A 27,994-nucleotide genomic window follows, 5' to 3' on the forward strand; every position below is an offset into this window, starting at 1 on the left:
CACACACACACACACACACACACACACACACTCAGGCATACTCAGGCTCTCTCTCTCTCTCTCTCTGTCTCTCTCACACACACACACACACTCTTAGGCTCGCTCTCTCTCTCTTATACACACACACACACACACACACTCAGGCACTCTCTCTCACACACATATACTCACACACACACACACACACTCAGGCTCTCTCTCTCTCTCACACACACACACACACACACACATACACACGCACACTCAGGCACACTCTCACTCTCACACACACACACACACACACACACACACACGCACACTCAGGCACACTCTCACTCTTGCTCTCTTGGTGTTTCCCTTTAAGATGGAGTTTCTCTGTGTAGCCCTGGCTGTCCTGGGACTCACTCTATACAGACCAGGCTGGCCTCAAACTCAGAGATACGCCTCCCTCTGCTCCCTGAGTGCTGGGATTAAAGGCACTAGCACTGCCCCGCTTTTTTCTAGTTGACTATTTAACACAGAGTATTTTGAATTCATTTTGAGTATGTGTGAATTCATTTCTTCTAGAGAAAATCTTAATTTAGCGTAGAAAAACAAAACATTCTTATAATTAACTTTTAGAACAAATAAATTGGATTCTAAATGGAATCTTAACCCATGCGATGTTTTGTATATGTTTGGCCCAGGGAATGGCATTATTTTAGAGTACGTGTAGCCTTGTTGAAGTAGGTGTATCACTGTGGGTGTGGGCTTTAAAACCCTCATCCTAGCTGCCTGGAAGCCAGTGTTCTGCTAGCACCCTTTAGATGAAGGTGTAGAACTCTCAGCTCTGCCTGTATCATGCCTGCCTGGATGCTGCCATGTTCCTGCATTGGTGATAATGGACTGAACCTCTGAACCTGTAAGCCAGCTCCAATTAAATGCTATCCTTATAAGAGTTGCCTTGGGGGGCTGGGGATTTAGCTCAGTGGTAGAGCGCTTACCTAGGACGCGCAAGGCCCTGGGTTTGGTCCCCAGCTCCAAAAAAAAGAACCAAAAAAAAAAAAAAAAAAAGAGTTGCCTTGGTCACGGAGTCTGTTCACAACAGTAAACTCTACTAAGACAACCCATAAAATATTTATAACATTTATTCTCATTAAATTTAAGAAAATTTAAAACACCAATTAAGCTTCTTACCTCTTTTGTAGTACCTGCTCTTCCAGGTTCGTGATCCATACAAAAGGGACCAGTTTTCCACGCTTCTGTGTCTCCACAGTCACAGAAGCCTCCTCCAGTAGAAGTATGCATCTAATAAACGACAAGTACGATTTCATGGGGCCACACTTTATTATAAAACAATGAAAAGTAAGAAGGTTGATCCAACTAATATTCACTAACACTTCTTAGCTGTATGTAGTATAACAGAATCAGGATAGAACAAAAATCATTTTAGTTACTTACCTAAGAAACACCAACCACCTAAATATTCCACTGTAACAAAAATGGGCCTTCAAGCCCCTAAGGACCAGCAGAAAAAATAAAAACAGGCAACCTTGGGAGGTGGGAGGTGGGGGGACCCTCTAGAATGTACCAGAGACCTGGGAGGTGAGAGACGCTCACTCAGGACTCAAAGGGAGGGACCCTAGATGAAATGCCCAACAGTGGGGAGAGGGAACTTGTAGAGTCCACTTCCAGTAGAAAGACAGAGCATCAAGTGGAGGGATGGGGTTGCCATCCCACAGTCAAAAACTCTGACCTAGAATTGTCCCTGTCTAAAAGAACTGCAGGGACAAAAATAGAGAGGAAACTGAGGGTAAGGCAGTCTGTGACAAGCCCAACATGGGATCCATCTCAGGGGGAGGCTCTAAGGCCTGACACTATTACTGATGTTATGGTGTGCTTACAGACACGAGGCTAGCATGGCTGCCCTCTGAGAAGCCCAACAAGCAGCTGAATGAGTCAGATGCAGATACTTACACCCAACCAATGGACAGAAGCTGGGTTTCCCCTGTGGTTGAATTAGGGAAAGGCTGGAAGAAGCTGAGGAGGAGGGTGACCCCACAGGAAGACCAGCACTCTCAACTAACTGGGACCCCTGAGATCTCTGACACTGAGCCACCAACCAGAAGCACACACCAACTGATATGAGGTCCCCAACACCTATACAGCAGGGCACTGCCTGGTCTGGCCTTAGTGAGAGAAGACATGCCTAGCCCTAGAAGACTTGAGGCTCCAGGGATTAGTGGGGCTGGGGGGAGCATCCTCATGTAGACAGGGAAGGAAGAATGGGATGAGGAACTGTTGGAGGGTAGACTGGGAGGGAGATAAGAGATTAAAGATAATTTTAAAAAATGGACCTTCTAAATGTACACGTTTTTTAGATGTAGCCTCACATTTTAAAAATAATAGTTTTTTTATTAAATGTGAACTAGTGGAGAACAGATTGGAAAGTAAAAAGATCCTTTATAATCTAGAATGCTTGAGTATAAATTTTCATTTTTTACTATATAAACCTTTAAAAAATCAATATAATGATACATAGTAATTAAGAACTAATTAATATAGTATCTTCATTTACATTAGTGTCCTACAGCAACTACCCTCTTCTTCCTTTCAGTGTTCCTAGGGAAAAAAACAAAAATATACTAACTCAGGTAGAAGATAATGAGAACATGTGACCTGGACTTTTTCTCAGAACGTCCCCTCCAAACACACAGTAAGGAAACATGAGACCACCTGAGAGCCACACTTTCAGCTCCTAAATATTACAGAAATCTTTCTTAGCTTGCAATTCACACAAAACCCACAAGTTAGATTTTATCCTGGCTGCCATGTATTGATTGTCAATCCCAACAACCAAAAACAACAAAAAAATCCTGTGCAACTAAACTATGAAAAGATGCTAAAGCAAAGGCAATATCCCCACATCTCCTTTGTTGTTTGAGACAGGATTTTCTGTATAGCCCAGTAAGGCCTGGAGTTCTGAAACCTGCCTCAGCTTCCCTGGTGTTAGAATCAAGAATTACAGGAATCTGCCACCATGCCCAGCTTTCATTTTCTTTTGTTTTAATTTCTTTTTAGACTTATTACTTCACATGTGGAGGTATTTTGCCTGCATGTATCTTTGTATACCCATGAAAGTCAGAAGAGGGCCTCAGATCCCCTAGGACTGGAGTCACAGATGGCTGTGAGCTGTCAAGTGGACACTGGGATTGGAACCTGGATACTCTGAAAGAGCAACCTGCGCTCTCAACCAGTGAGCCATCTCCCCAGCCTTAACCCACATCCTTTTAGGGAATATATAAATTGGCCCAGTAACACAAGAAAAAAGACTTGACCTAAATCTATCAAAATTTTGTGGAACAACCCAAGTCCATCAATGGAAAGAGATAATCAAAATGTGCTGTTATATAGTAGAATCTTATTCAAGCTTAAAAAGAAAGGAAATTATGACATATGCTGCATTTGAAGTTGAAAGCTTTATGCAAGTTAAGCCAGTCACAAAAGACAAACACTGCTTGATTTCAGTGCCAGAAGAGGCACTCACAGAAGTCACATTCACGGAGACTGGAAGTAGAAGATGACTGCCAGAAGAAAAGCAAGGAAAGGAGAGCCATCATTTTATACGTTTGTTTTTACAAAGTGAAATGAAGTATTCAGCCAGATGGTGGAAATGGGCACACAGCATGAGCTTTGAACACTTCACATCACCCAGCTGTACACACTTAAATGTTCAGACAGTACATTGATATGTCTTTTACGAAAGCAGAAATCCTTCACCCTCAAACAACCTGTCTCTACAGATCAAGTCCCAGACATACTTTTTTTTGAAATACACATGAATAGAAACACACATTAAATGAATGTAAAAATGTTTAAGAAAATAAAAAACGGTATGAAACTGAGGGAGGTGCTTCACACCTGTAATTCTAGCACCTGAGAAGCTGAAGCAGGCAGACTACCATGTACACACAAGACCAGCCTGAGTACACAGCACAGACGCTGGGCTGTTCTCAGCACCACATAGTATGTTTGTCTAAACCAGGGCTACTCAGCTTTCTAACACTGTGACCCTTTAGTACAGTCCTCATGTTGTGGTGACCCACAACCACAACTGTATTTGCTAGTGTTAATGTATACATATGTGTTTTCTACAGTCTTAGGTAACCCAAAAAAAGGGGGAGACTCAGGTTGAGAGCCACTGGTCTAAAGCAATATCTTATTGAACACGAAAATACATGAGGAGGACCAAGGAAAACCTTCAGTGGCAGAAAGAGTCCAAGACAGTGTTTGAGAACAATAAAGAAACAAAACTTGAGCTCATTTTAAAGAATGACAGCCTATCCCAGAAACACACAAAACATAACACACAAATATTATACATTAAAAAAGTATTAGCACTGGGAATATAGCTCAGTGGTACAGCACTTGCCTAGGTCTAAGCTCAGTTCTCATTACCTCAAAACCTGTACTTATTGGATGGGTTACAGCGCCACAATAGAGCCCCTGCTGGACAAGGACATACAAAGCACACAAGACTTAACCTCCAGCACTGCAAGATAACATAAGGACTGGGAATTCAGCTCCATGACAGAGTGCTTGCCAACCTCATGTAAGTCTCGAAGTCCAACCCAACACAAACAAAATTACCTGCATAGTATACTGAAAAGGATCTAGGAAAACTGAGTAACATAGAATAAAAATAAAATTTTCAGTTCCTTTTGCCCGACCGAGAGATGGAGTCTGCCCTTGCCCCTTTCTCCTCTGTCCCCTTCTCTGTCCCCTTCTCTGGCACATTACATATTCCTCCCGATTCCTTCCCATGGCTGACAGCTGTGCTGCTTTCTCTTACAACGTATTCCTTGTCAGAGAATACACACAACGTAGAGGTCATTTCCAAAGTTTATCAAGGAGATGAAGGATACTAACCTGGAGTCCAGACAGAGGGAATTTCAATACTATTAAAGCTCCCTATGTGACCAACTATAAAAAGGTTTGATTTTCTGTGTACTCTCCTTTGAAGAGAGTACTTTAGGCTTATAGACATAATTTTTTCTTTGTTATTCAAAAGCCTCTCTTTCTATATATATATAGCCTGTGCTGGTTTAGAACTTTCAAGGTTACAAAAGATATGAACTATGTAACTTCAAAATGTTATTTACATTTTACACAGTATTTGAGGCATATATAAACAAAGAGAAACATGAATCATCATGTCTGTCTGAGCCCAGAATACAGAAGCAGCATTATTATGTAAGAAATACATTTTAGCTCTAATAACAAAACTGTCTAATAATTCAACAGAAAAGGCAAAGCCTCGACCCCATTATTAATTAAGAGAGCACAAGGGTTGGGGATTTAGCTCAGTGGTAGAGCGTTTGCCTAGCAAGCGCAAGGCCCTGGGTTCGGTCCCCAGCTCCGAAAAAAAAGAAAAGAAAAAAAAAAGATTAAGAGAGCACAAGAAGAACTAAGTTTTGAAACTGATGCATTGCCTAAGGTACTCAGGAGTTTCCTGAGAATTGCTAATTTTAAAACATCTTACAGAGGCTCAAATTGTCCAAGTATTTAGGAAACTTGAACTCACATATACAGTTTAAAAATCTCAAATTGGTATAATCACTTCATACATTATCCAAGTACGATTAAAGATACATATCAGAGCTATTTAGCAGAAAATAAAACAGCTCAAAAACTTGAACTACTCGGTCAGCAGATTCCCACTAAGTGATTTTATATATATAGTTTTCATACCTTGTAACGATGGTTTTTATGAACACTACTCTGGAAGCAGTCCATACAGAGCACACACGTTGGATCAATTGCACAATCCCTAAAGAAGATAAAGAATTAGATTCCCAAAACCAAACTGTACTGACACTTAAGGCATGACTATAAAAAAATGAGTGAACTTCCTGTATTGGTGGGCAAACCTACACCAAATGCCCCAAAGCTGAGCTCCAAGAACACCTGGGAAACAGACAACACTACTGCCATAATTTAGCCTCATTTCTAACACATTTGAGTCCACAGGATGGTCAGTTTATAACTTTGAGCTTTACCTGGCTTTTGTTCATTGTTTGCCATTGTCGTCCTCTAAATTACACATACACTTCACAAACACTGCAACTGAGGTTTCAATAAGACAAACTCACTGGTCATATATTGATAGATCCCAAACGCCTCCAGCAGTGCCTGGCACATAAGCATAAGCACAGAGCCATTGAGAGACACCAGCCACTCTTTGCTCTCTCTCCATTACGTGCTTTCACAACACATGATTCCATTTCACATTTTCAGAGAAACATAACAACAACCTAAGTTACTACAAGGTACAGAATTAAAAGTTTTAAATATTTGAAGAGACAAAATTAAAAAGTTTAAAGATAAATTTTAGAGTTGAGTGTGCTGGCACACATCCGTACTTTCTGCACTCTTGAGGCTAAGGCAGAATTGTTGAGAGTGGAAAGACTGAGTGACTTTAAGGTTAGCCTGGGCTATATACTAAGACACTATCTCAGGGCTAGAAGAAGAGAAAAAGGAGAAGGGAAAAGGGGATGAACGGCTAGCTGACAGGACCTAAAGCTTGCCCAAAAATCTATAAAATGCTTGGTAAAAACATATGATCTACTCTGTTTAAAGCAATTTCCAATTTAAATTTTATTTTTAAGAATTCCATATCAGCATTGCATTTTACAAAATCTATATGCCTCCCTCTTTCCCCTCTATGTCCTCTTACTCTTGTGTCCTCCTCCACTCCTCCTAAACTCATTACCTCTTCTTTATTACTGATGCATACACACCCTGCCCATATGGATACGTGTTTAGGGCTGACTACCAGGACTGGATAACCTACCAGGGAGATAACAGATCTCCCTGCTTCAGCTGACTGCCAACAGCTCTTCATCTGGAGAAGGCTTGGTGCAGTCTTCCTGTCCGTGCGGAATGTCAGCTGCTACATCAGTACGCAGATCTCGTTCAGGAAACTGTGCTACTGAGATGCCATGGGTGTACTTCCTTGTTATGTTTGAAGACTCTATCTAGTAGCACGTATCCTGGTCTTCTGCCACTTAAACCCACCCCACCCCCCGCCCTGCTGCCTCCTTTTCTGGACTGATCCATAGGTATAAAGGCTACACTGTAGGTATATTATTTGAGCTGAGTACCCCAGAGTCACTTATCCATTTTGACAAGCTGTAGACCTCTATAATTTTCTTCAGCACTACTGACACTTTTGAATTAATTAGTAATTTTTTTGTTGGGCTAGAGGGATAACAGCAATCATGGTTTCTACATACTAATAGTCCCTATCACAATGCTTCCAAGAAATTTTAGAAAGATAAGGGCTACAAATGTTATATGCTTTAGATGAAACTGAGTTTTGGTTAAAAATTTATAGGAGGAAAAATAAACTACTATACAGCATAATGAAATAGAATACAAAAATAGAAGAGCTAACTCTTTTTTCCTGAAAGAGTTAACAGGAAACAGTTTCAAAAACCATGTTTTTGAAAACTGCTAACTAGGACTGGAGTGATGACCAGTGGTTAAGAGCATTGGCTGCTCTTCCCAAGGACCTGGGTGTGATTCTCAGCAACCATCTGACAGCTCACAACTGCCTCTAACTCCAGTTCTAGAGGACCTCTTTTCTAGAGGGATTCTTTGGGTACCAGGCACACACACACACACACACACACACACACACACACACACACACACACACACATATATATATATGCAGGCAAAATACATAGAACAAAAACACTGTAAGGCATACTTAAAAAAAAAAATCCACAAACCTCTTAACTATACATGCTCAGTGAAGCCTAAAATAACATTCAAGCATAAACAATGAAACTCTACTGGTACAGGCCAAAAAGTCAAGTTGTAACCTAAATGACCTCAAGTAAAGAAGAAAAGCAAAAAATGATGCTAATATCTAAGTCAAAAATATTCTGCTGGAGGTGTACACATGGAGGTGTACATTTAAATCCCAAGTGGATCTCTATGAGTTTGAGGCCATTCCTGGCCTACATAGTGAGTTCCTGAACAAATAAAGCTATATAGTAAGACCCTGTATCAATCAATAAACAAAAACTTAAAAACAGCAAAGCAAAAATTTCAGGCAGGAATGCAGAGTAAAAAAACTTCTCTGATTTACAATGACATTTAAGACAATTCCTTTACCAAAAACGAAAAGCCTGCACCCGCCCCCAATTTGCATACAACCGACTTTTTACACTCGACTTTATTCCAACTGTTTCCATACAACCCTTGACATACAGCTCTGAAAACCAAACATTCCACAAGGGTTTGTTATTTTGTGGGTTTAGACCAAATTTCAGTTACTGATGAAAAGGCAAACAAACCACATACACACATACCACACACACACACACACAATACACACACATATACCACACACACCACACAAATATCATACACACTACACACACACACACACACACACACACACACACACACACACACACACGGGCGCGTGCGCGCACATGCGCGGCTTAATTTCTCTAAGCAAAAAAGGTATGATATTTATATATATATAATTTATAAATTTTTAGTGTATGTATAAAACCTGGATAGTGGGCTCATGCCTGTAATCCCACAGTGAGTCCTAGTTCAGCACAGGCAACAGAATCTAAAAGATAGCACCATACATATATGTATGTTTGTATGTGTGGTATGACATGTGACTGAGTATTTATATCTTTGTGAATATTCATAGGTCTCTCACAGAAATCAAACCTGTTTGCTTACAAGGTTCTATTAAGCTGCTGGTGAGGAAGTATTCAGAATTCTGAAACATACCTGATCTCAAAAGTTTTACAAAGTGTATGCTGACTACATTACATGTACACAAAACAAAGATCTATTTCTTAGATACTTCTGAGGAACAGAAAAAAGGAGAGAACTGTTTAACAAGGAGCTATATATTAAAAATCAAGCTACATGAGGAAAACTAGATTTAAAGTATAGAATAAAAGAACTTAAGAGTCTGTATAATACAGACAGCGATGAACTGGGAAAAGGAGCCTGTGAAACAGGTTTGCTGCAAACAATAAGCCATAAATTATAACCAATCCCACACATTTCTGAGACTTACCTACAGGAATATGTTGTTTCTCCACTTTTGAAAACCTTCCCGCACAACTGAAATGCTGCACTGTGCTTTAATCTCTCTAAGCAAACGTCTGGATCCTCTCCAAATAAGTACCATTCCAAAGGAGTGAATATTGACATTTGTACATTCTCTTCTTGCTTTTCCAAATCTGGGTCCATCTCAGCAAAATAAATTTCTGGCACTAATTTTGCCAAATGATGTAAGAAAGCAGTATAAAAATCACCTTGCTGATCCCACCACTGAAAGGAAAAAAAGATGAGTGTTTTATCTTTGAGAATTTCATATACGCTCATGACACATATTTTAACCACTTCCCCTCCCTGTACCTCTGCCCTTCACTTCCCTATCCCTCCTAACTTCAAGTCCTTTCTTTTCCTTTATGTATTACATCTAACCCATTAAGTCGAATTTGTGCTGCCCAGACACTAACGGTGTGGAGCCAACCACTGAAATATGGCTGGCCTGTCAGGGATCACACCATTAAAGTCAACTTCTTAATGATTGAGGAGTACAAATAATAGCATAATTCTATACTTTCAAAGCAAATTGCAATACTTTTATCCTTCATTGATACAAAATAAGAGGTAAATCAAGATGGCTCACTAAGTAGGAGTATTTGCCATCAAGCCTGATGACCTGTGATTCCCAAGATCAACATGGTCCAAGAGAAGAACTGATACCTGCAAGCTGTGCTCTGACATGTATGCGTGCATTCTGTCACGTGTGAACCCACACACACCAACACACACATACACGGACTCATAGGCAGGCAGGCAGGTAGGCAAACAGATAGACAGACAGAATTTTTAGGTGTTCTTTGTTAAGAGTTAATTGTGGGTTAGTCATATATTCAACAAAACTAGAAAATATACAGAGATAAATGTCCTGATATATATTATTCTTCAAGCTATACTGTTAAATAAAAGGCAAAAGGCCTGATGGTGGTGCACGCCTTTAATCCCAGTACTCAGGAAGCAGAGGCAAACAGATCTTAGTGAGTTCAAGGCCAGCTTGGTCTACAGATTAAGTTCTAGGACAGCCAGGGCTACATTAAAAAACAAAAACAAAACAAAAAAAACAAAAAACAAAAAAAACACCTCTGTCTGGAAAAAAAGATAGATAGATAGATAGATAGATAGATAGATAGACAGACAGACAGACAGACAGCAAAAGGCACAGAAAAATGAGTTCATATGCTACTGCTTATACAAAGGGGGCAAGAAGATACACTGTATATGCTTTTATTTAAATAGAAGATCTCTGGGGAAAGGGTGGGTGTGGCTTGTCTAGAATATGGAAGTCCTGGGTTCCACCCACAGTACTACATTATACCCCAGCATGGTGGCACACAACTAGCACAGCATTCTGGAGGGAGAGGCAATAGAATCAGAAGTTCAAGGGCATCCTCAGCTACACATCAGATTCAAGGTCTGGGTTATATGAGACCTGTGTCTTTTAAAAACCAACAATACTTCTTGAGGTCAGGGATGGTGATTCCCCCAGAAGTTCTTTTATTGTTGAGAATAGTTTTCACTATCCTGGGTTTTTTTGTTATTCCAAATGAATTTGCAAATTGCTCTTTCTAACTCTATGAAGAATTGAGTTGGAATTCTGATGGGGATTGCATTGAATCTGTAGATTGCTTTTGGCAAAGTGGCCATTTTTACTATATTAATCCTGCCAATCCATGAGCATGGAAGATCTCTCCATCTTCTGAGATCTTCTTCAATTTCTTTCTTCAGAGACTTGAAGTTCTTGTCATTCAGATCTTTCACTTGCTTGGTTAAAGTTACACCAAGGTATTTTATATTATCTGTGACTACTGTGAAGGGTGTCATTTCCCTAATTTCTTTCTCAGCCTGTTTATCCTTTGAGTAGAAGAAGGCTACTGATTTGTTTGAGTTAATTTTATACCCAGCCACTCTGTTGAAGTTGTTTACCAGGAGTTGTTTACTTTTGAAATAGAAATAAAATATATCCAATAAAAAACCAATAATAACTCTCAAATTTTCAAACTAAATTAAAAATGGAAAAAGCCCTGGGAAAGATTTGATTTTTCCCTATGTTCCTTTATTGTGGTTTGAATATGCAATGTCCACATGTTTAAATAGTTGTTTCCAGCTGGAGGTGCCACTTTGGGAGGCTGTGGGACCTGGAGAAGTAGAACCCACTGGCGGCAGTAGGTAGCCAGGAGACTGGCTCTGAAGGTTATATATAGCTCAGCACCCTTTGCCCCAATCTCTCTGCTTCCTAATCCATCACAGCAGTATGAGCAAGCCGCCTCAGGCTCCACTATCAGATACATATGCCTTCCTGGCCATGAAACTAGGAGCTAAAATAAACCAGTCTTCCTCTAAGCTGCCTCTGTCAGATGTTTTGTCCCAGCAAAGATTAAAAAAAACTAACACCTTGTAAACTTTTATCCATTATGTGTGTGTGCATGCACATGTATGCACACTCTGTCTACAAAAATCATTCTAAAAGCTTTTATATCTCAGCATAAAATTATTCATAAAAGCAAAACACTTAAAGCCAGAAAATGTCTCTCCTGTTAATTCCAACATAGCACTTACTACAGAAGACATTAATTCTGTTCCCTTATCTAATATCATCAGTTACCAACACTCATTCACTCACATGGCAGTGCTGGGAGCTGACCCCAGGGCCTGGTGCGTGCTAAGCTGGTTACCTACATTTGTTCTGTTTCTGTGTGAGACAAGGTCTCCCTATGTAGCACTGGCTATCCTGAAAGTCTTTTTTAGCTCTGCCTGTTCTCAAATTCAGAGAACTCTCTGCCTGCGTCTCCACCTTTGGGGTGCTGAGATTAAAGGCACAGACCACCACATATGGCCATTAAATAGATTAATTTAGCTGTTTACAATTAGTCCTTTCAAGTAGACTGGAAGCTCCTGAGGAAAGGAACTGACTTTCAAAAAAATGCCTTTACACCCACAGGCACAGCACAAGTATTCGACAGAATTCTCAGTTATCACAATATTAAGTACTTGCTGCTAAAAATAACATAAATTTTGGCGTTAAGCCTTCATAATTTTGTCTAAAGACGCGTTTTAGTAGACAAAGTATAATTATACTCTTTTACAAAAGTTTCCACTATTGTCACAGCTATGGAATTTGCTTTTTTGTTTTAATTTTTTTAAATCTTTTTTTCTTTTTTCTTTTTTTCGGAGCTGGGGACCGAACCCAGGGCCTTGCGCTTGCTAGGCAAGTGCTCTACCACTGAGCTAAATCCCCAACCCCAATTTTTTTAATTCTTTAAGAGTTTTATACAACATGTTTTGATCACATTCAGCTCCTCTCCCCCCAACTCTTCCCAGGTCCACCTCTTCCTGCTTCCCTATAAACCCAACTTTGTGTCTTTTTTTTTTTAAACCATCAAGACCAACTTGTGTTGCCCAAATACTCTTAAGAGTGTGGGTTGACTTACTAGGGACACTCTTAAAAGACAATTCGCTCCCTCTTCCAGAAGCTAAGGACCCCATTGTGAGGGGCCAGCCTCCCATCTCCACACTAAGACTTAATCTGGCTTGAGTCTACACAGTTTTGTGTATGTTGGCAAAACCCCTGTAAATTCGTATGTGCTTCCCCGATATGTCCACAAGACACTGCTTCCTTCATTGGATATACACCCAATGCCTCTAGCTCTTATCCCCTTTCCAGCCACTTTTCCATGGGACACCTGAGCCATTATTTTTATTTTTTAATATTGCTATTGTTGTTACTATTATTATTATTATTTGAGATAATGTCTCACTTAGTAGCCCAGGCTAACCTGAAACTATTTAGCTCAGGCTAGCGTTGAACTCATGGTAATTCTCCTGCTTCATCCTCCCAAGTTTGAGAATTACAAGTATGAGCTTATACTACTTCTTATACCCAGCTCAGAAATTGTTTTTCAATTAAAATGTTTGTAATCTCTTTCCAGATTAAAACATGTGCCCACATGCACACACACACACAGCCAATAAGATGTCTCTACCACAAGGTAGTAGGAGAAAACTGACTTCTGAAACTTGTCTTCTAACCTCTACATATACAGTAAGATACAAGAGTACCTGTACTCACATGCATTCATATATATATGAACATATATATATACACACATACATACATACGTATATACATATACCTACACACAAAAAAATAAGTAAAAAATTATAGAATATGTATCTTACTGAGTAGAGATGTAATTCAGGAATTATTATTGATGAATGCTTCATTTTTTTCCCCTTTTGGTTGTTTTTAATGCTTTCTTCCACTTGCAACAGGAATTAAATGTTTAAGTTGAAAGACAGAAAAACAAACAAAACTACTCTCCCCACAACATCTGGACTAAGGGAACGTTTTCCTAACTGACTGTCCATAAAACACGTACTCCCAGCATTTAAATCCCACACATTCCGAACATTTCCCGTCCCCGTGGAGATTAAAGCATAAGCCTTCCACTCTGAAATCTGCAGCTAGATTCCCCCGCGGGAACATCATTCTGAAAAAGGAACTTCGGTAGATTCTTGTTCAAACCACAACTCGCCCTTCCATAAGTCAACTGTTAGACACTGCCGTCTACAGAGGCCTGCCAGCTCTTAAATTTCTTTTCCTGATTTAAAAATATTTTTTATTTTATTTATTTGTTTGTTTTTTCAGACAGAGTCTTACCATGGTGTCCTGGAACTTGGCTTGTAGAGTAGGCTTGTCTTCAACTGAGAAATCTACCTGCCCTGTCTATCAAATTGTCTCTGTCTGTCTGTCTATCTGTCTCTCTCTCTCTCTCTCTCTCTCTCTCTCTCTCTCTCTCTCTCTCTTTTCTTTTCTTTTCTTTCTTAAAGAGAGGTAACAAAATCTAGAGACTCTGGAATTTTTCATAGATAGTACTGAACTAGCAATTAGACAACATTTCTAGGCATCAAGAAATCCTTAGGCATACAAGTTTCCTTGTATTGTTTAACAAGTACTTTTTTTTTCTTTGATTTTATTTTTGTTTTTTTGAGACAGGATTTCTCTGTGTATCCCTGACTATAAACCAGGCTGGCCTCAAACTCAGAGAGCTGCCTGCCTCTGCCTCCTAGGTATTAGGATTAAAAGCATGTGCCCCCATGCCTGATAACAAATTCATATTTTTAGAAACAACATAATTCCTGCTTTCAAAGAGCACATTCTGGACTTGAAAAATGTAGAACACTAATGGCTCTTAGATTAGTCCCTTGAAGACCCCTAGTCCTATGGACAAGTAAATCTAGTTGTAAAGCTTTATTTCCTCTCTGTTAGTTCCATACTGTCAGCCTTACTCTGACTAAGCCTCCTGCCTGCTACATTTCATTATTCCTGCTAGCCTTGTGCTGCCTGTAAACATGTTTCCTATGTACTTATGGCATTAACAATGTAAGTCAGAGCAATAGAGAGAGGCTATGATGAGCACAGTCTCTTCTGTATCCATCTCTGCCTCTCTTTCCTCTTTCCTCTTTCCTATTTAGTTAAAGCATAAGTATGTTGGCAAAATCTGGTCTACTAAGTATCCTGTCTCTTGAACAGTGTCTTCCATTTTCATCTCTGACCATACTTCTTCTTGAGTCTTCGGATAAATGCAATGTTTTCCTACAGCTCTTTTCAGTGTATGGACTATACACTTGCAAAACAGCTAAGATATTTTCTTATATTTCAAAGTAGAGCATGTGTGTATTAAAAAAAGAAATGAATGAAAAGACACACACCTTCCTTGTGGCTAATGCCATTTCTAAGCTTACTCACTCGTAAAAACAAAGGCTGAAAGGCTTTTTAAATGTTTCCCCATAAAAACATATTAAGTGGTTCGAGTCTCACTCTACTAAGTCAAGTAGACCTTATTTAGAAGAACAGCATTAAGTAAACTATTAGAAGGAATACTTAAGAGAATAACTCTGGACTTGGCTCTGATCAGGACCTGAATTGCCTCTGGGGAACAAGTGGGTACTTAAGGAAGCACAATAATTCTTCTGGTTCTTTCTGTGGCATTTGTTAAGCATATAGCCGATTTCCATAAGCACTCCCATTGTTCTAGGGACATAACACTTTTTTAAAGGATGCATCATATGAGGCATGATGGATTGTGAGTTACAGGCCAGTCTGAGCTACATAACAAAATCCTGTCTCAAGAAAGTAAAGAAAAAAAAAAAAACAAACCAAACTCATCAATCAAAATAAAAACAGCTATTGCTTCTTTTACAAGTGCCATGTTAACTCATACAGGAGTTCATGTAAGTCACCAGAGAGTAGTTAGGTCTTAATACTTTGTATTAAGCTATCTGAGACAATATATTAATGTTTACACAAAATTATTCCATTAAATACAGCACAGGATTAATGCCTTTAAAGGAACTGGATAATGTAAAGGCAAGGGAAATTTGAAATAGCCTTCAAAGGCAGCACATAAAGAATGGGTAAAGGCACCTTTCCATGGTTCATCATGCGTCATGGATTTACACATATCTTTCCAGACAGATTTTCTATGAAGTACCGAAGACTGACACAGAACTGATTTAGTCTTAAAGATTACACTGGTTGCTCTATAGAGAAATGACTGGAATGCCTTGTCCAGCATTGCTCCAGGGACTTGCCCTGACTAGGGGTGGCAAGGGAATGAAGAAATGACAGACACAAGAGAGATGAAAAGTTGGGATCAGACAGCCTGGACTCACAGATGGAGAAACCTCAGCACTCCAAAAGCTCCCTTGTGTTTATATAGTATACAGCACAGACAGACAGACAGACAGGGTTACTGCATACAGCTGAGCAAGAAGGCAGGGTTATGACATACAGATAAACAAGAAGACAGGGTTTGTGGCATACAGCGTGGGTCAAGGGAATGAGATTAGCTAATCTCAATAGGAGTGTTCTCTGTAGGAAGCCCTTTTCAGACCATAGACATCTTGGGGAAGGAGGGATGACAGTTATGGTGGACTTCTTTTTCTACATATACTACCACTATGGACCAGAAGAAGGCTTTGCCTCTGAGCCTTACCCTGGGAGCAGTGGTGGAGAGGGAGGCTTTGCCATTTTCCCATGGGTCTGAGGCCATGTTCCTTGACAAGCTTTTTGTCCATGTCAACAGCACACATTCAATCAAGACTTCCTCCCATCCCCACAATGGAAGATGACAAAAGTAGGAGAGGGACCAGTTAAGCAGCTACAGTTGTCTAGGCAACAAATGGTGGCTTAGATTACATCAATGAGTATAAAGACAGAGAGACATTTATATTCAAGAGCTAACATGGAGGTGCTCTGTACTGAGAAAGAAATAACAAAACCCTTGATTTGCCTTCCTGCTGTCCCTCTTAAGATCTACCATGAATTCAGAGACCAAAAATCAGAAGTATAGAGGTCATCTGTTCCTTTCATTTTCCTTCAACTTTATAATTAGGTCATCTTTGCTTCTATGATATTTCCAATATCTTGCTCAAACTGATACGCTTCTGTCTTCCTGTAACAATCTCTCATGTCCAAAGGGACTCCTATCTGCACTCTCTTTTTGAAACAACTCTTAGTTATGCTAGTGGACAAGTAAGCAATTGAGTTTATGATTCTGAAACTCACAAGTGAGATGGCCTAGAGCTATAAGCTGGGAATTGAACATATATGGGAGTGTGAAAAGCTGTAGAACTGAGCAAGAAGGCAATGTCAGTATACAGAAAAAGATCACAGCACCATGCCATGTGACACCTTCCTCTTACAAGAAGGAATTTAGGCGGGAAACCAGTCAAAGAAAGCAGATGTTCCGGCAGACCACCCAATGCCCTCTGGATTTCCAATTTTCTCAGTCCTTGTCATGGATCCAATAAACTACTCTTTCTTAAAAACTACATCCCAGACATTGTCTCACTCTTATTTTCTCAGCTGGGTGGTTTCTGTGTGTGTATATGCACACAACTTGACCTTAAAGATATTCATTTCTATAGCCTCAACCATCAATTCTAAACTGGTAACTTCCAAGTGGCTAGCTTAATAAGGCATTTTTGTGAATATGTAGCTGCTTGGACCTCTTGGATTTTTATGGTCCAAGAATCAACTCTCTTGATACATTTTTTTAAACTCTATTTTTTATCTTGGTGAATCTTAAACAATGTCTTGTAAAAATGCCCAATAACTCTCCATCATTATCTCATTCTAATATTTTTAAATTATTACTATTATTGTGGGTGAGCAGATGGGTACATGTGCGACAGCATGAATGTGGAAGTCAGAGGGCATAATTGTAGAGTTGGTTCTCTCCTTCCACAGTTTCATTGGTTCTAATGATCAAATTAAGGTACCAAGCTTGTGCAGGAAGCAGCTCTGAGCCATCCTTCCAGCCCTATCATTTCATTCTACTTGTTACTTGATGCTAGACTTTGCTGACAGGTTACTAAACCAACCTTGTATCTAAAGAAAAAGAAACTTAGTTTAAAGAAATCAGCAACTGTAACTAGAAAGGCACTCTAATGAGAACAGAAATCTTTATTACAGCTTGTAGCTGTCCTATATTTGTTACTTTGTTTCCACAAGGCCCAGCAGTGATTTGAGATACAAGTTAAACAAACATCGGTGGGGTGCTGAAGACTCAAGCTGAGCGATTCTGGCTTAACTACAAGGTTTTAAATAGAGAGAATGAAATGGAAAAGGGCAGCCAGAAAAAGTACAGGAAGTAGGATGAACTCTGGGGTCAAGCAAAAAGACTTGGGACTTAAGCCAAAAAAAACTAAAAGGCTTCACAGTCATAGGTCTGTGTCCACTTACACCACCCTATCTTGAATCTAAATTCATCATTTATATTATCTATATCACAAGACCGAGTTCGCTGAGGCTACATGACACCACTCCTTGCTTCTTTGTTAAGTTTAAAAAGCTGTGCCCCCACAAAAATAAATTATTCTTTGAAGGAGTGTTACAGATTCCTGTTGAATTTCTTCACCCCCTAACCCCCAAGCTGGGGACCGAACCCAGGGCCTTGCACTTGCTAGGTAAGCGCTCTACCACTGAGCTAAATCCCCAACCCCTCCTGTTCAATTTCTATGCCATTATTTCCAATTCCAAATTAATGAATGTTTTATGGTTTTATTACTATGGTTTTGCAGTGCTAGTGGGAAAGAATTAATATAGCAAAGATTTAAATAAACATTACTCATCTTTGGCAATAGGGAACTACAAGTCTTCGGACTATAACATACTAGATCACACGCATACAAGTGAATCTTTTTTTCTATTTTTGTTTTTAGATGGAGTTTCACTGTCTAGCCCAGGGTTTGCCTGACTCCTGAAAAGCAAGTAAATGATCCTTCTTCCTTAACCTATAGCTCAGAAGAGCCCTTGCCTAGCATGCATAAGGCCTTGAGTTTTCTCCCCAGCACTAGAACACAAAAACAAAAACAACAATAAACAAAAACCAGTTTAGCCACTTGGAACCATTTTCTAACTATTTTCATCTGTGCTTCACTACCAACAGTGAAGTGAGTTTCAGCTACTTTTGGGGAAGGAGGAAGAAGACTGCCAAGAGCTGATCTAGTACATATTCTTATTCCGACCCTGTCCCTACTGGGTTTTTATCTTACAGACATTTTCTCTTGTCCCTGTGGTTGGCTTATTTCTGAGTCATTCTCTTGTCTCATAAAATAATGTTCTAGAGTCTACCAGGATAAAGTAAGCCAAGAATGAGTTTATTAAAAACTACAAACAACTTCACTAACAGGTACGTGAATATACAATGGGTTTGTGTGGGTGTGTTTCCTACACTTTTCCATATGCAGCTATAGACAAACTGATAAAACGTGTCGTGATCAGTAGGGAGTACTTCACAAGTGTCTCCCTCCCTGCTAGTTATCTGAAGGGACCACATCAGAACATTTGTGAACATTACTTCACCTTTTAGCCTACTCTGTTAGTATTCTCCCTGCAGCCAGACTATTGACTTAATTTTATTCTACCTCCCCTTTCTTCTTCTTTCAAAAGCTAAGAGCCAAGTATAGATTCCAGCATTCTCTCCCTTGAAAAGTCCCTTCTTACATGTAAAAGGCATGACAAATGACAAATTTCCCTCAGTGGGGGCCAGGTCTAAGGTTCTCAAGACGCTACAATAATGGATATCTGGACATGACTTGACAGCCGCAACACTCATTGCCTCTATCAAATCCAGCCGACAAATGCTATATCACACCAAGTGCTGGTCCCAATTCCTATCAACAAGAGGAGTCAGCAATGCGTCTACCGAAAAATGGCCTTCTCTAGCCTCACCTCAGCTCCTAGAGCAAACCACCTAAATTTCCACGAGTTCTTTCCACTTCAAAATAGAGACATGCTTGTCTGAGTACGTTGAGACTTAATAGATGACAGTCATTAAACTCCGTAGATTTGTCTGGCAGGAATGCGTGCAGGAGACGACTAACTTTATGGGGGGAGGCAGGGTCGGTCCTTCAATCCTAGGACTCCCCTTCCCCAGCGCCGCCATAGAAAGCGGAGCCCCAAACCCTCCCAGGCGCGGTGGGAAGCTGCTGGTGGAGAGGACAAAAGGCGCTAGCCGAAGAAGACTCACGGATGCGGGCGGCTGAGGGGCCAGGGGAGGCTCCGGGCTGACGTCCATCCTCTCGGCGCCGTCCATCTCTTCGTCCGCCATCTTAAGGGAAACGAACGCCCGCAGTTCCCGATCCCAGGCTGCCAGCTAGCGGAAACCTGTGGCCGACCCGACGCGCCAGAGACGACACTTTTACGACGGCCCCTGAAGTCAGGTTTGTCGCAGCACCCTGAGCGGCTTCCGGTCGGCTTCCCGGAAGCAGGCTTCCAACCTGCCAAGCCGGAGGTTTCCGCCCCTGATGGGTAGTCCTGCTCTCCCGGGGCTGATCCCTGAGGGAAGTCCTCACTGCTCTGTCTTTATCCCTTAACCCCGGGGTAGGCGTGGTGAGATGACAAAACCCAGAAACCTAATCCATTTATCCGTAAGGGAAGACAAACTGAATACAACCCCGTTACGGAATACCGCCTGAAAAGAACAAGGTATAGATATACGGAAACATCGAGGGGAAAACGCTGCCACAGACTACAATTTTTGCATTTGTGCAACTATGCATTGTGCGAAGGCATAGCTCTGAGCCAGGAGAAAGCCTCCAAGGCTAAGACCAGGGTTGGAGGACAAAGGTGATAAAGAGCTAATTTAGTGTCATATGTTCTTGGGTTTATTTTTTTGTTGTTGTTTGGTTGGTTTGGTTTGGTTTTTACGAACCGAATAATAGCCTCCAATTCCACACATTTCTCCCACATAGGCATTCCAAGTGACAGATGTCAGCCACCTGGCTCCTTTTTAAATTTAAAAAAAAATTTTTTTTAAATTTTAGTGACGTGTGTGTATACGTGTGTGTGTGTGTGTGTGTGTGTGTGTGTGTGTGTGTGTGCCACGATTCATGTTTGGAGGTCAAAGGACAATTTGAGGAGGTTGGTTCTCCACCATCTCGTCTGCCATGGTAGTTGTTTTTGTTGTTTTTTGGTTTTTGTTTTTTTAAAGAGATCTGTAAGGTCAAATTTTCTTCGCATACTCCAGCCAAAACGACACATGACTGACTATAGATAGAGGCAGAACTACAACACACCCATTTTCTATTAAATTGCAACTTAAGAAATTTGTGAAAATTAACCATTCTAACATTTTGGATAATATTTGTTTACAGAGTTAATTTTCATTTTAAATGTTGTTTGTGCCTGGTATAATGGCACATACCTTTAAGCACTCCAAAAGCAGAGGCAGGTGGATCTCTGAATTCAAGGCCAGCCTAGTCTACTCGGGAACTACATGGTGAGACCCCATCTCAAAAATAGAAAAGGAATGTATAAAATGTTATGCTGTTTAAATGCTTGTAAAGCGGGCATGGCTGGTTTACAACTGCAACGCTAGCTAGCGTTGGAGAGGCTGAGATATGAGGGTTGTTCCAAGTTGGAAGCAGCAGAACTATATAGGTCCGGATCAGTCTAGCTGAGAATGAGGCCCTGACCCAAAACAACAAAGAGCGGAACTTGTTGGGTTACATGAAGCCCTGCATAGAAACTTTTAAGCTAATTAAAAATTTTCTCCATCTTAAATTATAATCAGTAAATATCGATAGAAACCATATATGCAAAAGATTCTTGGGGAGGGGCCCAATAGTTTTAAGGCATTTAAAGTGATCCTGAGAAAATAAAGTTTGAGAAACACTGTTGTTGGATTGTTCTTTCTATCTTGAGACGAGACACTGTTGGGTAAAAATCAGGTGACCGTTTTTGGGGGTCAGGGGGAAGGGGAGAGCACGAGGCATAAGGCTGAGCTTGTGACTCATTGTAAAGCACTTATCACACACACATACATACTATAGACACATTACACAGATACGGACACACAAACCAATAATAATAAATACACCTGTACACTAGGGTTATAGTTCAAAGGTCGAGAGAGTTTATCTGCACATTTTCCTGGTCTTGATCCTCAGTGATTAAAAAAGCAGCTTTTTGGGGCTGGGGATTTAGCTCAGTGGTAGAGCGCTTGCCTAGGAAGCGCAAGGCCCTGGGTTCGGTCCCCAGCTCCGAAAAAAAAGAACCAAAAAAAAAAAAAAAGCAGCTTTTTTATATTAAACATGTTTAATGAAGAATGCTAATCATCAAAATCTTATTCTTGTGTTAATGAAAAAATTCTAATGACAAATGCTCGTCGTGGTCTTAGGGTTACTGTTGCTGTGGTGAAACACCATGACCAAAGCAGCTTGGGGAGGGAAGGGTTTAGGTTAAACTTCCACATCACTGTTCATTAGCTTAGCCAAGGAAGCCAAGGCAGGAACTCACACAGGACAGGAACCTGAGGGTAGTAGCTGGTGCGCAGACCATGGAGGGGTGCTGCTTACTTACTGTGGCTTGCTCAGCCCAGCTTTCCTATAGAACCAGAACCACCAGCCCAGGGATGGCTCCGCCCACAATGAGCTGGACCCTGCCCCATCAATCACTAATTTAAAAAAAAAAAAACCTATTGAAGGGCATATAGGGAGGGGCAGCGATAGGGATGTAAAGTGAGTTAGTTAATTAATTAAATGGAAAAATGAAAAGAAAATGTCCTATGTGCTCACAGCCCAATCTTGTAGCGGCATTTTCTCAATTGAGTTAACTCTTCTCTGATGACTATAGGTCCTGTCCAGTTGACATAAAACTAGCCAGCGGGATCACTAAGATATTTTTAGTTTTGTCTCCAGACTCATACAGAAATGAATTCTTGGCATCCCTATAAAATATACATTATCCTGGGCGGTGGTGGCACACATTTAATCCCTGCACTTAGGAGGCAGAGGCAGGTGAATCTCTCTGAGTTCTACAAAGTTCCAGGGCAGCCAGGTCTACACAGAGAAACCCTATCCAAACCAAACCAAACCAAATAAGACAAAACAACAACAAAATGCCTTTTTGTTTCAGATAGACAGAGGTGATAATTTTTATGACAAGTAACTCTTATCTAAAATTCTTAGATTAGAAGTGTTTGGATTTCTTTTTATATTGGGATGTTTTCATATCCATTTTGAAATATCTACATAGACCCAGACCTAAACACAAAATTATTCCCTGGGTTTCAAAACTGAAAATCATTTTCTACTTTGTACTTTCTAGTTTTTCTTACAAGATGCATTAGTGTAGATGTCTATTTTTAATTTTTTATTTATATTCTGTGTGTATGGGTATTTTGCCTCTATGTATGTCTTTGTACCACCTGTGTACAGTACCCAAAAAGGCCAGAAGAGAGGGATGGATTCACTGAAACTGGTACTGGGAATTGAAGCCAAGTCCTCTGAAAAGAGTAGTGAGTGCTCTTGGCTGCTGAGCCGTCTCTCCAGCCCTGCAAAAGTATATTTTTTTAAAAAAATCTACCCATCTTTTAAGCAAGGCACTTTTAATATCTTCCTGCTTTCCTAACCAGAGGTGATTGGGCCCTTCCCTCCTGTTGGAGGACTAATTTAATAAGAATTAAATAACAGAGTCAATACACCTCTAGAAGCAAATGTATTCATTGGGATTCAGTATGTTTTATCTTTACTACTTGGTTTTATATGTAGGAGCATTAGCCTTCCTGGGACTTCCTCATCTACAAAACAGATGCCTATATAAAGTGTGTGAAGACGAATGAGGTACCACCTAAAGCCCAGAATACCTGGTCTCCTATAGTACAGTGTTTGGCAATAGTTAAGTGAATCACCCAAGGTTTTCTTATACACAAAAGCACTTTCATGTAGAGGGAAGGGAGTCAGGGATCAGCAGGAAGTCTTTCCATCTTATTCTCCAGCCAAGGAAGGACCTAGAGTTTATTACTGTTTGACATCCTCAGGTAACAATGTCCACCACACTTGCCAAAAGAGTTCTTTGTTCTCCCCAGATTGTTGTTTTTATTGCTTCTGTTCTAATGTAGGGAGTGAAGGCAACTTCATGCCCAGCTTCTTAAAATAACTGCTGACTTTAATTGAGATTATTATTATGATATTTTTTAACAGTGGGGCGTTCTGTTGTTTGTTTGCTTTAGTCGGGGTTTCATTATATAGCCTACGTGGCCTGGAACTTGCTGGCTCTCTTCTACAGTGCTGTGACTAAAGGTGTGTGCCACCACACCGAGCTAAGTATTTATGCCTTCTATATATCTCATGGCTATATTCATCCCTGGCAATGATGTCATTTTCTTTCATAATATTTTCAAAAACTTGTGTTTGACCTTTCAATTTCCACTCATAAACAAAATTAATTTATGTTATACATCTTCTACACTTTGTAGAACGGCATGAATAATTTTGTCCCTGAAATAAAACTTCACAGAATTTTCTACTTGTTGTGTTATGTAGCCCAGGCTGGGCTTGAATTTCTGACCTTCATGTCTCAGATTTGCAAGTTGGGATTACAGCTGTGTGGCACCACTTTTACCCCCAGAAAATTTCTTATATATATGGTGAGACTCTCTTACTCACATATATTGTATGAAATTTAGTTTGCATGCCACACAAATTCCTTCTAAATCTACATTGAAATGTTTTTGCTGGTCTAACCTCTCTTGTTATCCCTGACCTTAAAGTCTATTCACATTTTACTTCCCACAAATCTACTTCTACTTCCCACAAGTCTCATACTTCTATGCTCCTACATTGGCCCATTGTTGGCCTTAGGTGTGTGTAATATTGTGTCACACTATAAATTTTTAGAAAGTTTAATAGCCTGTTATTAACATACTTTCACGCCATATTTTTTTTCAAAATTAGTTTAGTTATCGTATGATAGTCTGTTGTGTGTCATTTTAAAGATTTTTTTAAAAATTTTGTTTTGTTTATTTGAGACAGGATATCACTATGTAGCCTTGACTGACCTCTAATTCACAGCGATCATCCTGCCTGTCTCAAAGTGCTGGAACTAAAGGCATGAGCCACTGTGCTTGGCTTTACTTTAAAGGTTTGCTTATGGAACATTTACTATAGATTCCCTTTTATAGTTAATTTTTTTAACATTTTCTTTTCTTTTTTTTCGGAGCTGGGGACCGAACCCAGGGCCTCGCGCTTGCTAGGTAAGCACTCTACCACTGAGCTAAATCCCCAACCCCAACATCTTATTTTTAAGGGCTGAAAAGATCCCTTGGCGGTTAAGAGTACTTGTAGCAGCCTGGAGAGATGGCTCAGCAGTTAAGAGCACTGACTGCTCTAAAAGAGTTCAAGTCCCACTAATCACGTGGTGTACTGGGGTCTGATGCCCTCTTCTGGTGTGTCTGAAGAGAGTGAGTGTGTACTTGCATGCATAAAATAAATAAGTCCTTTTAAAAATTGTAATTAATTTTTTTTTGAGACAAGGTCTCTCTACCTAGCTCTGGCTGTCCTAAAACTCATTATGTAGACCAAACTGGCCTCAAACTCACAGAAATCTACCTCCTGTTTCCCAAATGCTGGCATTAAAAGTGTGTGCCACCACACCCACCTAAAAATACTTAATTTTTGTACTAATTATATGTGTGTGTGAAAGTGGGTTTGTGCAACCCAGTGCATTCTCTACAGAGAACAAAAGAGGACCTTGTATTCCCTGGAGCTTGTGGTTAGAAACCTCTTAATGTAGGTGCTGGAAACCAAACCGATGTTTCCTTATGTTTTCTGTTTATATCAACGGCTTATATTCCAGAGATGTTGAACTAATTGAAATTGGCATAAATTACAACACTGATAATATATCCCAAGGAAATAAAGATTGTTTAAAGCACGATTTGTATAAAAATGTTTATTCTTAATAGCAATGCATAATAAAGAGTTGAAAGCCAACAATGAAGGATTAGGTTTGATAAATTAAGGCTAGGACCAGAATCTAATTCTGGAAAAGATTAATTTACAAGCATGCCACAGTGTCACAATACCATATAAATGAGTACATTTAAAATCAGATTAAGGAAAAAAGATAATTTCCACGAGATAAGGAATCCTGTGAGGTTATGTTATTCCAGAAGGAGCCAGAGTGAGCCGCCCGTCACATTTTTACTTTAAGAGGCGTCCTCATACTCACTTTGATTCTCACCCTACACGCACCCAAGGTATCATTAACTTCGCTTTACAGGTGCTGAGGTCGCACCACGGTCAGGGATGCCAGACCCTGGAGAAGCCAGGTGGCGTGCTGCCTCCCTGCCACCCACTCGCTTTGCTCTTCCTGGTCCTCACTACGTTGTCAAACGCCGGGGAGCCGGGCTGCAGAGGCGCGGAGGCCTGGGCTGAGGCGAGGTGTGGAGGCGGCCGGAGGCCACAGAGGCCGGAAGTGCGGGCCGGAGCGCTCCGGTGCTGCGCCGCGATGGCGAGAATGCTGGCCGTCCGGGTGGCGGCGGGGCTGGCGGCCGCCGCGCTGGCCGCCCTGCTTTTGGAGCACTACGGCCTGGCTGGGCCGTCCACGCCGCTGCCGAAGCCCAGAGGCTCCCAGAGGCCGCACCCCGCCCCGGGCTCAGATGCCAACAACATCTTCTGGGGTCTGCAGGTGAAGCAGTGGGAGGCTAGGGGGAGGGCACAGCGGCGGGCAGGCTCAGCCCAGCAGGGGGCCTCGGTCGCAGTCCGCCTGGAGGCTCAGCTCTCCTTTCCGGGGTTCGCTGGGACCTCTTTTTCTTTCCCTTCCGCTCCCCGAGAGCTGACCGGCCACCCCTGTCGGTGCAGCTGTTCCTGACTCAGATAATGTGTCTCTGTCCAATGCCTGCTTTTGACAGATATCCGACATTCACCTGAGCAGGTTTCAAGATCCAGGCAGAGCGTTGGCCTTAGAGAAGTTCTGTTCGGAAACTATTGACATCATTCAACCGGCTCTTGTCCTGGCCACTGGTACGGAGGATTCCTGGGCTGTGTGTGGTGGTGGTGTTCTGTGGTCCTGATGGTAGAATGAGGAGCTTTGGCTAGAGGGTGTGTGGAACTCTGGCCACAGCCCTTCAGTGAGCCCTTTGAGGTAGTGAATAATGAAGTCAGGATCCAGGCTAAATGCTTTGCTATCTCAACGTTTTCTCAAAGTGCTAGGAACAAGGCTTGTGATGCTTATGACCAGATGTTGTCTGCCATATTTTTAGTGTGTGTGTGTGTGTGTGTGTGTGTGTGTGTGTGTGTGTGTGTGAGAGAGAGAGAGAGAGAGAGAGAGAGAGAGAGAGGAAATGATGATGATGATGATGACAACTACAACGACGACGACGATGACGATGACGATGACAATGTCCTGATGAATTTGAGAATTAGGAAATATCCTTTAACCGGGAATCAAAGGCTCTCCTTGCTTACTTAAAATTTTCTGTACAATGGGGTTATGTTTTAAGTTGTTTGAGGACTAAAATAACTTAATCTGACTGCATTTCCAAGACTCTTCAAACCTGTGCACGTGTGTCCCCAAAGGTTGGGTAGAAAAAGCTCCTAGGAGTTATGTGTTCTGAGTTCTGTTTATTGGGTGGCAAAGCTGTCACTCACTCTTCTGAAATGTCTCTTGTTAAAATGAAGTATCAATCCTCAGATAATGAGTAAGCCCCTGCTTCAGGTGCTCTGTTTACTTCCTGGAAACTTTGGCATTGGTCAAACCAGAGTGGTTTTTGCTCTGAAATAATGCTTGGTCATAGCATAAATCCTGATTTGGGGGTTGGAAAACAACTGTTGCAATAGGCACTTGCTAGAGTGTTGCAACATCTCATAAAGGAGTTTCACTTATTGGAGAACTTTGGACTGTGTTCTCCTTTCTCTCTCTCTCTCTCTCTCTCTCTCTCTCTCTCTCTCTCTCTCTCTCTCTAGATATATAGATAGATAAAAATATAGATATAGATATATAAAATGTTCTTTCTGCATGCCAAAAGAGGGTGCTAGATCTCATTATAAATGGTTGTGAGCCACTATGTGGTTACAGGGAATTGAACTCATGACCTCAGGAAGAGCAACCATCTATCTCTCTAGCCCATTGTAGTGAGCTCTTTACGTCATTCCCCTCCCCTGACAAATCACTCCTAATATCACTATAGACTACATAAACACTTGTTAACCTGTAATAATAGCATCCTTGCTGAGATAATCTTGTTAGTTTAAATGGCTTAAGTGGTTTGTTTTGGACATATGTGGACTCGGTTGATTTTATGTATGTGTGCTGAATAGTTTTCGAATTTGTGTTTCCTCAGCATATTTGTTCATTCATTGGTTTGTTTGTTTGTTTGTTTGTTTGTGTTCCCTGGAGTATTTTTTACATGTCAAGTCAATTTTGTGTAAACCCATAGGAGACCTGACAGATGCCAAAACAAAGGAACACTTGGGATCCAGACAACATGAAGTAGAATGGCAAACTTACCAGAGAATTCTGAAGAAGACAAGAGTTATGGAAAAAACCAAGTGGCTGGATATCAAAGGAAATCATGGTAAATCTGCCAAGAGC

General features: G+C 40.7%; 2 protein-coding genes across 9 annotated transcripts in view; one reads left to right on the forward strand and one right to left on the reverse strand.

Moving 5' to 3' along the window:
• Ubr1 (ubiquitin protein ligase E3 component n-recognin 1) overlaps positions 1-19,767 on the reverse strand; it is a 110,319-nt gene extending 90,552 nt beyond the window's left edge. Inside the window, exons 1-4 of one of the 2 annotated variants that reach the window (NM_001178072.2) lie at positions 19,647-19,739; positions 9,077-9,333; positions 5,710-5,788; positions 1,156-1,266 (exon numbers count right to left, since the gene is read on the reverse strand). In NM_001178072.2, coding sequence (NP_001171543.1) covers positions 1,156-1,266; positions 5,710-5,788; positions 9,077-9,333; positions 19,647-19,727 — 528 coding nt within the window. In that variant the 5' untranslated portion in view covers positions 19,728-19,739. Of the gene's footprint in view, positions 1-1,155; positions 1,267-5,709; positions 5,789-9,076; positions 9,334-19,646 lie in introns of both variants that reach the window. The other variant, XM_087653865.1, reaches the window with a different exon arrangement.
• Positions 19,768-25,788: 6,021 nt separating this feature from the next.
• The window catches only part of Tmem62 (transmembrane protein 62), a 34,263-nt gene continuing 32,057 nt past the window's right edge, over positions 25,789-27,994 (forward strand). For 3 of the 7 annotated variants that reach the window (XR_015682911.1, XR_015682912.1, XM_087652016.1), the window contains exons 1-3: positions 25,789-26,089; positions 26,313-26,424; positions 27,840-27,977. Coding sequence is in view for 4 of the 7 variants with exons in the window: in XM_087652016.1 (XP_087508142.1) it covers positions 25,910-26,089; positions 26,313-26,424; positions 27,840-27,977 (430 nt within the window). In the remaining 3 variants the exon portion in view is untranslated. 7 annotated transcript variants of the gene reach the window in all.

This window comes from Rattus norvegicus, chromosome 3 (assembly GCF_021556685.1).
Source record: "Rattus norvegicus strain SHRSP/BbbUtx chromosome 3, alternate assembly SHRSP_T2T, whole genome shotgun sequence".
Taxonomy (NCBI): Eukaryota; Metazoa; Chordata; class Mammalia; order Rodentia; family Muridae; genus Rattus; species Rattus norvegicus.